Here is a 13728-nt window from a genome sequence, read left to right as displayed (position 1 = left end):
AAAAATAGAGAAAAATCGGAGGAGAAGAGAAGGGTGAAAGGGCCTTTTGGATTGTACAGCGCCACACGAAGGACAATAGAGCTGAAACTAACATCCATGTAGGTTTTAAAGGCAAAGAAAAACGTTAAAGGGAGTGAATTCTAATGCAGTGAACCACTCTCACAGACACTGTTAAAGGGGGGGATTTTATCTGTTTAGAGGGGGGAGGGATATCAGCGCCCTTATTTTATCCTAATATAAATAGCTACCATAGTTTAGCATTCCTTTTATAGTAACTAGAGTAATGCTAGGGAGACCAAGAAGGAGATCGAACAAATGAGTTTTCGCCACAAATAAAAAGTAAACTCTCTTTTTTTGCACAAATGTCACGCTTTCATTGTTGGACTCTCCATCGATCGTCGTTTCGGTCTCTATATCATTTTCCTAATAATTATTAACTACTCCCACAAATCTATCAGCAACAAACGTGGCTCTCGTAATTAATAAGGCAAGGAGAGTGCTATTGTTGAAACAAGATAATGCATATACCATTTTAGATTCCTAAGGATAATAGTATCACATAGAAATAGGTTACAAAAATACAAATATGGGATTTGCTAGGGTCCATAACAAAAGGCATTTCGTAGCTGGTCTGTTGCAATTCAGACCAGCCACCTCATGTTTGGTCTGTAATACAAATAAGGCAAGGAGAGTGCTCTCGTAATTCAGACCAGCCACCTCATTTTAGATTCTTAATTAATAAGGCAAGGAGAGTGCTCTCGTAATTCAGACCAGCCACCTCATGAATGGAGACAACAGCTTTTGTCTCCATTCACGAGATGTGTGGTCCGACATGCGACAGACCAGCTGCGAAATGCCTTTTGCGATGGACGCTACCAATTCCCTACTAATATAGGTGCTCGATCCTTGCCGTACATTTATATTTTTACTATCTATTTCCAAACTAAGGCTGGTCGAGTGAATGAAATTTTGCAACCACTTCATTATTCTTAAAAGGGAAATGATGTTTACACCCCATTTGTTGCCTATTTTCTGAAAACAAGATAATTTAAAGAGACAAATAAAAATTGGAAGGAAAAGCATCCATTTTTAGAAATAAATGATGAAATGCTAGAAAACAAGGTGGAAATATCATTTCTCATTATCAAATTAAGTATGTTTTCTTCATTGGATCATCTATTTCTTGAGTCGTTATATGATGTACGAGCATTTCTCTCCTTAAAAAAGATGTGGAGTGACAGAAGTACAGGGCCTTCATATATTAGTCCACATGGCAACATTAGGGCTAGCCTTGGCTCAAAGGTAAGGTTGTTCCATTTTGATCTGGTGGTCACGGGTACAAGTCACGGAAACAACCTTTCTGCAAAGTAGTGGTAAGGTTACGTACATCTAGCCCTCCCTAGACCCCCGCAATGGAGGGAGCCTCGTGCACTGGGCCGCCCTTTATGGCAACATTAGGGTGACTGTCTTAGACAATCATAAAACAAGGGTGTCTTAGTATCCGTTTCCTTATTTTTTGGTACTTAATCTAGGGTTTGGCGGTTTATTTTTATAATTACATTTTTTCCTTTTTGTTTTTTTTTTTTTAATAGGTTATCCTAAACCTCGGACCTCAAGGCTGAAAACCACCTCATGATCGAAAACCAAAGCCTTAACCAATTGAGCTAGCTCAAATCACCCATCCTAGTTTTACTCTCGCCCAAGCATACTTGAATGGGATTTGCTAGCATCCATCGCAGAAGGCATTTTGCGGATGGTTTGTTGCATGTGAGAGCAGACACAAGGGCTCACTTTTCAACAGATGTTGTCTTCATTCACGAGGTGGCTGCTCTCACATGCAACAAGACCATCTATGAAATGCCTTCTGCGATGGATGCTAGTATGATCACATCCTTACTTAAACCAAGACCCTAAAGTTAAACGAGTCTTATGTAGTAATCATTTTTGTTCTTTTTTATGCTGATTCTACACATTTTTTGTCCCTTTTAATGCTAATTCTTTTTATTATTAAACCTTTAAAAAAAAACCCATTAGCCATGATTTCTTCAAATTGTTTCCAAATCAAACATTTTAAAGAAAAAAATAGTTTTAATTGAAATTTCAATATACGTTTTAGAAAACAAAGGGGCATTTTAGGTATTTAAGAATGTAAGTTAGGAAAATTCTAAAAAGACTTTTGTCATAGGTGGCATCTTCTGTAAATTGCTAATGTTTGGAGAGTATTTGTGATATCTCATCTCTGCTTGTGACACATTTACGAACCTCCATGGCTCCAATGACACGTAGATTCTAAAGATTCAACACGAAGCCATTCTAAATCACGAAACCACCCTTCACATTATCACATATTCACATATTCCCATCTCAAATGAAAACTAATAATCATATTTAAAAAAGGAAGATGATATTTTCACCCCCCCGCATTACGTGCACGCACCCTTATAACCTGACTTGACGTGAAAAGTGGGCAACTTTATGTCAAATCACGTTATAAGGGGGGTGTGCAAGTACTGCAGGGGGGTGAAACTATCATCACCCTTAAAAAAACTTAGATCAGCACAACTTAGAAACACGTAAACCATACTAGCATTCTTCTTAGAGTCACTGTTAGAAGTAGAAGCGCTTGTAGCTATCTTACGCCGAGTGCTCTCTAACCTCAAAGAAGGAACGATTCTTAACAACAATATCATACATGTGAGTGGAACGGAAGTTGGAGAAGTCCTTTGGAAGGGAAATGAGATGGACGGAGGAGATTGAGCGATGGAACTGGATGAGATCAGGTCGCCCCCCTCCTTGGTAAGGCTCCCAGCCAAGCTCCCTAAGCCGATGCTCCAGCTCGGCGTAAGATCTGATCACCTGGTTCGATGGCACGTGAACGAGCACGCGCCGACGCAGTCCACCCGTAGTCGACTGCATGAGCTCAAGCTGTTCTTTAGTTGGGTTCGAGATTAGATGAGCCACCCCATTCTTGAATATCCACACCCCAGACATTGTAAAGGACTCTCTCGCTCTCTCTCCTTTTTCTTGTTTTTGGGTGTTTTGGGTTTTGGTTTTGAGGGATATGGAGGAGGCTTTGGTGGTAACGAAATTAAAGGAGGATGAGTAGTTGAGAGCGGCGGAAATAATTTAAGTGCCGAAAATGGCCTTTCATCTTTATGAGAGTAGAATGGTCAGGGTTGTAGAGATTTACGAGACTGCCACTACATTTTATGACTGAAGTGCCCTTGTTGGAGGATTTTGGGCATGGGGTAAAGAAGGCATAGATGACAAGAGTATGAGAGAGGTACGAAGAGAAGCAAGGGTTGCAATTGTTGGTATTAGAGGAGAAAGACCAGGCCGACGGCTAGATCCGCCGTCCGCCGGAGACGGAAGCTTCTTGTGTTGTGCTCATGACTAGGTCCAATCGACCCGCTCTGACACCATGAAGAATTTTAGAGAATTTCTATTATTCTTGAATAAATTACAAAACTTACTAACTTCTCCAATAGCGGAGAAAGGCGTTATTTATCTTTTATACTTTAACACTCCCCCGCACGTGTGGCCCACTTGGCAAACACGTGGCACATGTGGTCCCACACTTTGGGCCGACCATTGCATGTGGATTTTCGCTATCCGGGAGGTTTGAACTTGAGACCTTTGGCTCAGATACCATGTTAACTTACCAACTTCTCCAATAGCTTAAGCTATTGGAGAAAGGCGTTATTTATCTTTTATACTTTAACAGAGGTTCTTGTCTCTAAACTAGAGACATGAATCGTTGCCCATCAATGTTATGGGCTGTGTAAATGGTCATTTGTTGTACAAAAGACAAAAATAAATGAAGGAATGATATAAATAAATGATGGCATGATATGTGTATATCTAAAGATGCATTAGTTGTAAGGCCTAACACCATATAATGTCTCGCAAAAGTGAACTCTGAAATGGCTTTGGAAATGCATTTAGGCCATGTTTGGACACCTCATATTTTGTATTTCAATTTGGATTTGAGTTTTGAATACTAAATGAATAGATCCGCCAGCTCATGCTGAGGGAGACAAAAAGGGAAGGGGGTACTTCCTACCTTAGGGTAGAGGTTGAAAGCAAAGAGGGTGAAGGAAACTGCCACATCTGGGAATTTCCAATTACTTATTTCCATGGCATATTTGGAAATCTAATTTTTTTCACTGGCAATCGCTGATTTGGAAATCTAAGGATTTGATCCAAATCCATATCACAACGCAAACTGGGCTGAAAATGTGAGAAATCCAAATCAAAATCTTCTCGGCATCCCAACGGGCTATTACATCCCTAGTGCAAGAAATTATTATATAAAGCCTTACCATAAGGCCGTAGTACGTTGGAGGTATCACGCATGATATTTGATCCAACAGCAGCTTCTCAAAAGGTGAGTTGTTCTCTATCTCCTTTTTCTTCTTGGGGTGTTTTGGGTTTGAGCGATTTGCAGGTGGCTTTGGCGCTAGCGATTCTAAAGGATGATGAGTAACTGAGGTAGTGGAAATAGTTGAAGTACCGAAACTGCCCTTTTGTCTTTATGTGAGTAGAATGGTCATGTGGTAGAGATTAACGAGACTGCCACTGTTTTTTATGACTAAAGTGCCCTTGTTTGGGGTTCTTGTCTCGAAACTCGAGACATGAAGTCGCTGAGGGGTGGGAAATACTCGGAAGTGCCGAAATTGGCCTTTCGTCGTTATGTGAGTAGAATGGTCATGGTGGTAGAGATTTACAAAACTGCCACTGTGTTTTATGACTTAAGTGCCCTTGTTTGGGGTTCTTGTCTCGAAACTTGAGACATGAATCGGTGGGTCGCAAGACAGCATGAATCTAGAGATGGACTCGAGGATGTATTTCCGAAGCCACTTCGGAGTTCACTTTTGCAAGAGAGAACAATCACAATAGATGGGTTAAAATGAAGAGTTTTTATACGGTGCCCGACCGTCAAAATCTGAAAAAAGTGTTTTGACCAGATCAAAATCCAAGGGCAGGTGGTTTGCCACCTAGCCCTTCAAATTTTAACGGTCGGGCATCATATAAAGTCTCTTAAAATGAATACAAAGTCTGCTAAGAAGTGAGCATGTGCTGCTAAGAAGTGAGCATGTGCGGAGATCCTGAAAAAATGAGCCCCCTACTGGCTTTCCGGGAAATTGCCTAGAAAATCCCATAAAGATGCATGGTGAAATGGGTGATTTTGATAGTTTCTGGGGGTTAAAGAAGGTAAAAATGTGGTTAGGAATTGCTTTTGACTCTGTCGAAAGGAACGAAAGAGGGAGAGAGGGAGAGAGAGTATATGCTTGTCAGCTTCCGCCGTGCGTTACGCCTTAGCATTGCCAATTGCCTGTATTTCCGTTTCCCGCACATATTAGCCCCAATTTCTTCCCTGGGCCACCCCCTTGTGGTGTAAAAAGTAAAGTCAAAATACACCAGTCAGGGTTGGCCCGAGGGATAAAGGGGACAAATATATCACTTGCCCATCCCTATAATACGAGGAATGATAGAATGAAGGGTGCCCTTGCAAAAATCAGGTTGGCGCCCCTATTGGTTAATTTCTGCAAAGTGTGGCGCCGGAAGAAGAGGATGCCGCCTTAAAAAGTGGAAACCGTGTTGACTTTGCAGAAATTAATCAATAGGGCTGCCCTTGAAGCTGATTTTTGCTAGGGCACCCTTCATTCTATCATCCCTCCTATAATACACACTACATTTTTTGTTCCCAAATTTTAAGAAGTTGTTCCTTTTTTCTATTTTTAGAGAAATTATAAAATCTCTGTTTTTGTAGTGTTTTTGCAAAGTTCTGGTGTAATGAGGCGCTGCCTTGATACTTTTTTTTAGGGATTTTTGCTGATTAGTCTCTACATGGCAAAATAATTGCTAATTACTCCCTAAGAAAAGCATATTAGCCGAATACTCCTTCTTTTAGAAAATATTTGCTAAAAGGTCCCTAAAACTCACGAACTTCATTTTTCTCCATTAAAAATTTTAAAATGGCAAATTTACCCCTCAACCCATTTAATCCCTTTTAGTTTTTTTTATTTCCCTTCCAATATTTTTTGTAAAAAAAACTAGCAAATAAGCAACAATATAATATCTTCCAATATTGACTTTCCCTTTGACATTCTCCCTTCTTCTTCTCCAAAGATTAGAAGCCAAGCCATAGTTCTTATTACCAAAACAAAAGTTCGGAAATGAAAAAAATCTAAAATTTCTTATTTCTTACACATAGAAAAAGACAAGGTAAACCAACCCTACTCAGTTTTTTAGTTAGGGACCTTCGGTTTATGATGTTATCCCTCTAAATTAATTAGACATAATTCCTCAATGAAAAATAATTCCATAGAAATAATTTTCCAGCAGAGATATTTTCTTGCAATCCAATTAAGATAGGAATTTCTTAGAAAAATTAGAAACGAAAAATATTCCTAAAATTTCTGACTTTATTTATCTATGAAGAAAAGATAACTCAAACCAACCCTATTTAATTTATTATAGAGGGATTTTCAATTTGTTTAATTCCTAATTTTTTTTGTTGAACGTTTTTTTATTAGAATGTTGGAAGAAATAATATTGTTGCTTGTTTCCTAATTTTTTTCCAAAAATATAGAAAGGGAAGTAAAAAAACGCTAAAAGTGATTAAATGGGGCGGGGCGTAAATTTGCCGTTTTAAAATTTTTAACGGAGAAAATTGAAGTTGGTGGGTTTTAGGGACCTTTTAGCTAATATTTTCTAAAAATAGGATTGTTCAGCTAAAATGCTTTTCTTATGGACTAATAAGCAATTATTTTGCCATGTACGGACTAATCAGTAAAAATCCCTTTTTTTATGACATGCGGCATCCCCACCCCATTTTTAGAGCCGGACTAATACCTATAGATGCAAGCAATTAGAGCCGGACTAATACCTATAGATGCAAGCAATCACCTGTAAGCTACGTGCACCAAGTCCGGGGGAGTTGAACTCGCGTTAGTAGAGAGCCAGCCAACGTGCCAACTCTGTAGGTTGCCGCCCTTGATACTTGATCGAGCTACAACGGACATTTTGCAAAGGCTATTCCAAACAGTTAGTTGGATCAAACATCAAGGTATAACCACACCTATGTTGTACCATGCACACCTATGCTGTACCTCATTACACGCATGAACATGAACCCCATATAATTTCGCCTCTATCTGTTCTTTTTGTGGATTCACTTGGCAATTTAGCTGTAATTCATTTCGCAGTGCACTTTTGCAGGAGAGAACAGCTGCCACAGAAGAATTAAATGAATAAGACAGAATCTGCTGAAAAGTGATCTGTGTGGCTGCTCTCTACAGCAAAAGTGAGCCGTTGAAATGGCTTTCCATGACATTGCCTAGAAAATCCCCCGGTAGTCGGACTATTAAAACTATCTCTTTGATAAATAGAATTTTGCCAAGTTCGAAAGAGATTGAGATGCACTATCTAAAATAATAATAGGACTAGTAAATGGGGTCTCTTCTAACGAAATAGTTGTGTCTTGTGGCATGCCGCATGCCCACACGTTGCATGTCGCTACACTTTGCTAATGTGATTTCTCACATTATATTGATGTGAAAAATCGCATTATATTTAATCATGTAACTCATGACTATTGAGCATTTCAATCTCTTAGGCTTAGTGTTCGCCGTTCATATGTTCCCAGTTTTGGACCTCCCTCTCTCATATGTTTTGAGTTAGGGATAGCTTAATGTGCCTAGTAATGTATCATATTTCTCTATATCAAATAAACCAGTAGGGGTTGCCACCAAACCCAGCTTTGAAAGACGACGGTGGAATCAATACGCGCAGCGGAAGCAAGATTGCACTAAAAAAAAAAAAAAAAAATTCCACCAACAGAACCAAGATCCTGGTTACTAGATGACTCCATTGTGATGCATTGAAATACCCAAGATTAAAACATACCAATTGATTGACAGATACCGCCAATCTTTGCTTCATCTACTCCTCGCTAGGTGCCTGACGTTTCTCAACCCGAAGCCGCTCCTGAAGTCGAAGTAGTAGCTTCTCACGTCTTGTGGTTGAAGAAGGAAGAAGAGATGATCTTGCTGAGATTGGCACAAAACTGAAATCCTTGAGGCTTCTTAGTTGTTCCAAACAATTAAAACTAGAAGAGAGAGAGAGAGAGAGAGAGAGAGAGAGAGAGAGAGAGAGAGAGAGAGAGAGAAGGAGGAGGAGCAGGAGGAAAGGAAGACAAATTATTCTTGAGGGGAGGGTTTGATGAATTTCGGCAATGGAAATTTTCAGATTTCTGTGTGTATAAAAAATGTCGACACCCATCCCCTTTTATAGAGCACCAAGGCCCAATTGGTTTCCTCCTAGGAACCTTCTAGAATTGAAAATTTAGTTTTGATAAAAGAAATTCCTTATTAATTGGAGGTAGTCTAGACTTACAGGCGCCCTTGCAAAAAAGGGGGCAAAGGGCGCCTGCATTGGTCAAATCCCTTTTAAGGTGGCATTTGAAGTTAATATATAGATGTCCTTAGTGGAATTTAACCAATAGGGGCTTCCTTTGCCCTTTTTTGCAAGGACGTCTGTGAATCTAGCATCCCTCATTAAATTGTTTCGAAAAATGATTTTTGCACATGGGTAGTTTCCAAATTCTTAAAAGGATTCCTCCAGTATAGAAACTCTCTCCATAAGTCCATAACTCTCTTTCCTTCTTAAATTTTCACCAATAGGAAATTAGCAAATTCCAACAAGTAAGAATTGAGCTATAGCTAACCAATAGGATTTCACTTGACTCATAGCCAATAGGAATTATGCATCAATTAAGCACATGCTCAATTAAGCAATAGGATTTCGCCTTTTATGTAATTTGAAATTCGTTTGGATTATTTTCAACATATTTGTGTATCATCTGAATTTCACATACCTACTCATGTACCAAGATGGTCACTTTAGTAAATGCTTAATCCCATTAGGATACTTCCACGTCAAGCAATGCTAGTCACATGCCTAGTATGGATAGTCCAATGTTTTCTAACTAAGGCCTCTTTTCTCATTTAGAATCATACAAAAATATCTCTATGCATGGAGATACAATAGAAAAGGCATGAGTTGAATACACATCAAGGTAATTGTCAGTTCAATACGTACGTAATTTCAAGGAAAACATTTAGAAAATGAGATTTCGTGTGGAAATTAAATAAAGAGGGAAGTGAAATTGACTAATGATTTGGTTATTTCTAGTGTATTTTACATTTTGTGGGGATTTGAGCTGACTTCGTTGTCTTCTTGCCGTGTGTCACAACATATGGTTTCTGTCTTTATTTTCCAAATGAAATCCCTTTTGGCTAGCAGCCCTCTAATGTTCAAATTTGAAAACGGCTACACAGACAATTCTATTGGGATCAAGGATAAAGATAAATTTTTGGGTCTCACATGAGGACAGACCATTAACTTGTAAGATATGTGGAATTCTAAAATGAAGGACGCCCTTGTAAAAAAAAAGGGATGAAAAGGTGCTCCCATTGGTTGTAAATCACCGAAGTGCATTTAATGGGAACATTAAATGCACTTTGGTGATTTACAACCAATTGGGGTACCCTTTCATCCCATTTTTTCAAGGGCGCCCTTCAGTTTAGATCTCCTTTTAAGATAAAGGGCTACTAAATCAAAGCCATATAATTTCTTAATAGAACCCTAAATGAGGCTTGATGGATCTGACGACCAAGGATCATCTAATTAATCAATCAATGTATTATCAACACCATTTACAAGTGGGGGGACTCTAGAAAGCGTTTATTTAGGGGAGTGATAAATCGACTCCCCATGTGTCTTTCTCTCTCCTCTAGGTTAGAGAGAGAAAGAGGAGAGAGAAAGACATTTGGGGAGTCGATTTATCACGGCCCTTTATTTATTAGGATTTCACTTTTATAATTTTTCTTCTAATTTTCAACACAAGCAAGTACAAGCAAGGTTGTGGGTCAAACATCAATCAATTCGAAATCTAGGCCAATTCAGGTGGTTCGCGGGACTACCTCTCTTTCACCAAAGAGAGGCAGAAAGGTCAGAGTTTCTAGAAAGAGGATTCCACGTTTCCTACGGGCTTTATTTAATAGTTCGTTTGAAATCTTTTTAGAAGACTTTAGCGTCAAGTCTTTTGTGGCGACGTGATAGCTTGGACGACTTCTTATTTGTAGAGCGTGTAAAAACCAAACGAAGGAAAACAAAGGAAGAATTAGGAAACACCCACGACAGGACTTGCCCATGGAAACCTTGTGACTACATTTCGTCTCTTATTATAAATCTCTAGTACGTGTTGGCAAGAATTTTACTACTTTGAGCCTGTTTTATTTTCTAATTTGAGAGAGAGAGAGAGAGATGCCGAGTGGAATATTGGAGGTGTTGCTGGTTGATGCTAAAGGATTAGCAAAGACTGAATGTTTTGGTAATATTTCTTACCTTTCTTTTCAATTACTTCTCTTTCTTCTTCATTTTTTTTATTTAGTCTCTGCCTTATCTTTATGGGGCTAATCTTTATGGGCCTTCCTTTTGTACCTGTTTGATGAAAGAGAGGAATGATAGATGAAGGGAACGCCGGAGAAGGGTACTTGATTGGATTCATGTCATTTTCAGTAACTTTTAAAATCGGTTGCAGTTAATGATGTGGAACCAATCAAGAGCCCTTTTCCGGCCCTCTATACAAGGGCACCCCTGCATCTATCATTCCTCGATGAGAATATATCTCATATATCTTGACAGGAACAGGCAAGAATTGCTTTAGAAGTTTTTCATGAATGTTTTCATAAGCTCTCTCACGATCCCAAATCGGTTAGCAATTTGATTGATCATCTTAGAAGGAAGATTAGTCTCTTGACCCACTTCGAGAGAAGGGTCTGATGGCCTTGAATATCGAATTTTGTCGAATGTTTTATGCGTCTTCATAATAATTCGATTCCAATTCTGCCATCAAATCTTTAAAAGAGGCTGGATTGGCCGCCTAGTATAGAGATGTGATCCTATAGATAGATTGTCTCCGGTCCGATTCGTGGGGACTTCCTTTGTGTGCAAAAACACAATTTATGAGATCTTTACGAGGTTGTTTCACGTCTTACGTACATTCCTTTTCTACCTGTTTGATGAAAGAGAGGAAAGATAAATGCAAGGGCGCGATTGCATAAAGAGGCGGAAAAGGGTCCTTGATTGGATCATTTTCAGTAACCTTTTAAAATCAGTTGAGAAAGTAAATTTGGTTGCAGGTAATGACGTTGATCCAATCAAGGGCCCTTCTCCTGCCCTTTATGCAAGGATGCCCTTGTAGTCTTGCACCTATGATTCCTCGTTGAGAAATATATCTCATATAAATTTATTGAGAGAAAAAGACAAGAATTTTTTTACAAGTTTTTCATGAATGTTTTCATAAGCTCTCACTTATGAATCCAATTTGGTTAGCGACGTGATTGATCTTCTTAGAGGGAAGATCAGTCTCTTGACCCACTTCAAGGGAAGGGTCAGGCTTCCTTTGTGTTAAAAAACACAATTTGTGGGCTAGGTTTCTTCATTCCTTCAAAACCCCACTTCCTCTAAAACTCCTTCCCAAGCCAATGTAGATAAACCCTCATCACTAAGACTTGGGACCCATATAGGCAAGTGTAAAACTCTCTCTATACTAACAGCAAATCTTCCAAAATTTTTGCAGGTAAGATGGATCCGTACGTGGTGATTCATTACAAGAACCAAGAGCGCAAGAGCAGCGTCGCTCGAAGTGAGTCATCTTGACTCCCCTTGATTTGATAAAGACACCCTCTTTTTATTTTCAACTCTTATCACTTGTTCATTCTGCTTGTGCGATGTATATGTGATCGGAACCGTTGGTTCAACCGGGGTCCACAAGATCTTAGGTCCCTAATTTATCAAGCCTCTTTTAGGGTCCCTCTATTAGAAGCTAAATTATTGATCGATGATTATTTTCTTCCCCTAGGGCATTCCCGAGTCTGTTTGGTTGCACCAAACCTAAGGAAATACAATGTAAAATGACAGATTTTCCTTTTCCTGTTACTGTTTGGTTGTCATTTCCTTTTCCTAACAAAACAAAGATACATTGATGCAGGGCAAGGTGTGAATCCTGTATGGAACGAGAAATTCAATTTCAGAGTGGACTATCCAGGGGCAGATGATCAGTACAAACTCACCTTCAAAATCATGGACAAGGACACCTTCTCTAAAGATGACTTTGTGGGCGAAGCCACGTAAGAACATATAATACTTGTTACTCAGTAATGATATTCAAATTTTGTTTCTCTTCCTTATTGCTTATGTTGTTGTTTTTGTTATAAATGTAGGATTTATGTGAAAGATGTTTTGGCATTGGGCGTGGAGAAGGGAACGGCCGAGCTAAAAACTACCAAATATAGGGTCACCCTTGCCGATCGAACTTACCGCGGAGAGATTCGAGTGGGCGTCACTTTCACCCCAAAGGTATATATATACATATATATGCAGAGAAATTATATGGTGGCCGACCTTCAAGTCCCTTGATGGTGGTACATCAAAAGTACCACCCTTGATGTTTGATCCAAGAGCAGCATCTTAAAAAGCGGTCCGCCGTTGGTACTGCCCACAAGGGACTTGACGGGCACCATATAAAAACTCATATATGCAACATGGAGACATGCTCCATAATTTTTCACTTCACTAAGGGGATGTTTGGCAACCATGAAAAAATATTCCATGGAATATTAGTGGCGTCATTTCGTGAAAGATGGTTGGAGAAGGAAGGTGAGAGTGAATGGAGCATGAAAAGTCCTTAAAAAATAGGTAGAAAAAAACCTAATTTGAAGTAGAGTATTTTTTTTTTTCACTGTTTTTAGGGATTTCTGTGGTCTCTCCTTAATAACCCCCTTCCTTTTCAATTGGGCCCATGAATATTGGGAAATGATAAATGCGCATGGTTGCCAAACATAGCGTGAACACATTTTGATTGGCAATTGATAACTTTTTGTGAGGTTGTAACAACCTCAACTAGCTAAATTTAAAAAGGGTATAAAATGAAGAGATGAGGGTCTATATTAATTCTCCTTAAGTTGTGGTAGTTACTAATATGATTGACACTAATATTTTGCTTGTTTTATGGTTTTGTTGGTGTCCTCAGGCAGAAGAAAGAGAAGATCAAGACTATGGAGGCTGGAAACACAGCGCTTACTAAGAGCCCTCAAATGTGAATTCCTACTGTGTATTATATGGGCAATGATTGTAGTTCACTTGTGATTTTTTAATTAAATGGGCACTGATTAGTTTCTTTGATTACATAATAAACGGTTAAAATCCTTACAGGAAGCCATTGGGATCGATTTACTCTTTTCTTGGCTTTTTCTCCTAGTTCTCTTTGGCATGGTGATGGGGACCTTAGTGTAGTTTTATAGAGATTTTCTAGTACAAAAATGAGACTCCTTGTCACACCAGTAGCATTAGTATAGTTTGTTTTAATGATTTTAATATCACAGTGCCCTATCATCTTGATCAAGTATGACCAAGAAGCCATTTTGGTATGGGGTTTTAGAAAAGAAAGTTACTCACAGGCCCATGTCTATTCAGCTTGATACCAAGACCATAGTGGTGGCCTAACAGATCAGTAGTTCAAGCTAGTTGAACTAGTTTCTTTTTTTCTGGAATGGTTTGAACTTGGTTGAGAATGACCACTTTGAATTGTGAATCAGACGTTACTGTTCTGATTCTTGGTGACTAATTAAAATAATAGACTAGGGATTTATTGGTAAA

At 38.9% G+C, this 13728-nt stretch overlaps 2 protein-coding genes across 4 annotated transcripts in view; one reads left to right on the top strand and one right to left on the bottom strand.

The window, feature by feature from the left end:
• Positions 1-13728, bottom strand: part of LOC143880134 (uncharacterized) — a 72360-nt gene that overhangs the window by 21126 nt on the left and 37506 nt on the right. The gene's annotated exons all lie outside the window — the stretch shown is intronic.
• LOC143878517 (Calcium-dependent lipid-binding (CaLB domain) family protein) lies at positions 10156-13301 on the top strand. Of its 2 annotated transcripts, none has more exons than XM_077380793.1 (5): positions 10156-10399; positions 11651-11716; positions 12062-12200; positions 12294-12405; positions 13103-13301. In XM_077380793.1, the coding sequence occupies exons 1-5, from the start codon at positions 10333-10335 to the stop codon at positions 13154-13156; spliced, it is 438 nt and encodes a 145-aa protein (XP_077236908.1). In that variant the 5' UTR covers positions 10156-10332; the 3' UTR covers positions 13157-13301. The 2 variants fall into 2 exon arrangements, with proteins under 2 accessions (XP_077236908.1, XP_077236907.1); XM_077380792.1 differs by having other exon boundaries at positions 10159-10399; positions 12294-12429.

The sequence above is a fragment of the Tasmannia lanceolata genome, unplaced genomic scaffold, assembly GCF_043159265.1.
Source record: "Tasmannia lanceolata isolate RefF3 unplaced genomic scaffold, GAP_Taslan_0.1 ptg000006l, whole genome shotgun sequence".
Classification (NCBI taxonomy): domain Eukaryota; kingdom Viridiplantae; phylum Streptophyta; class Magnoliopsida; order Canellales; family Winteraceae; genus Tasmannia; species Tasmannia lanceolata.
The sequence above is the reverse complement of the archived record's forward strand: the minus strand, read 5'-3'. Positions and strand labels throughout refer to the sequence as shown.

Excerpts from the sequence above, each read along its gene's own strand:
- LOC143878517 (XM_077380792.1), top strand. The coding sequence starts at position 10,333 with ATGCCGAGTGGAATATTGGAGGTGTTGCTGGTTGATGCTAAAGGATTA. Across the intron at positions 10,400-11,650 it reads AGCAAAGACTGAATGTTTTG|GTAAGATGGATCCGTACGTG; the intron begins GTAATATTTCTT and ends AAATTTTTGCAG. Across the intron at positions 11,717-12,061 it reads CAAGAGCAGCGTCGCTCGAA|GGCAAGGTGTGAATCCTGTA; the intron begins GTGAGTCATCTT and ends ACATTGATGCAG.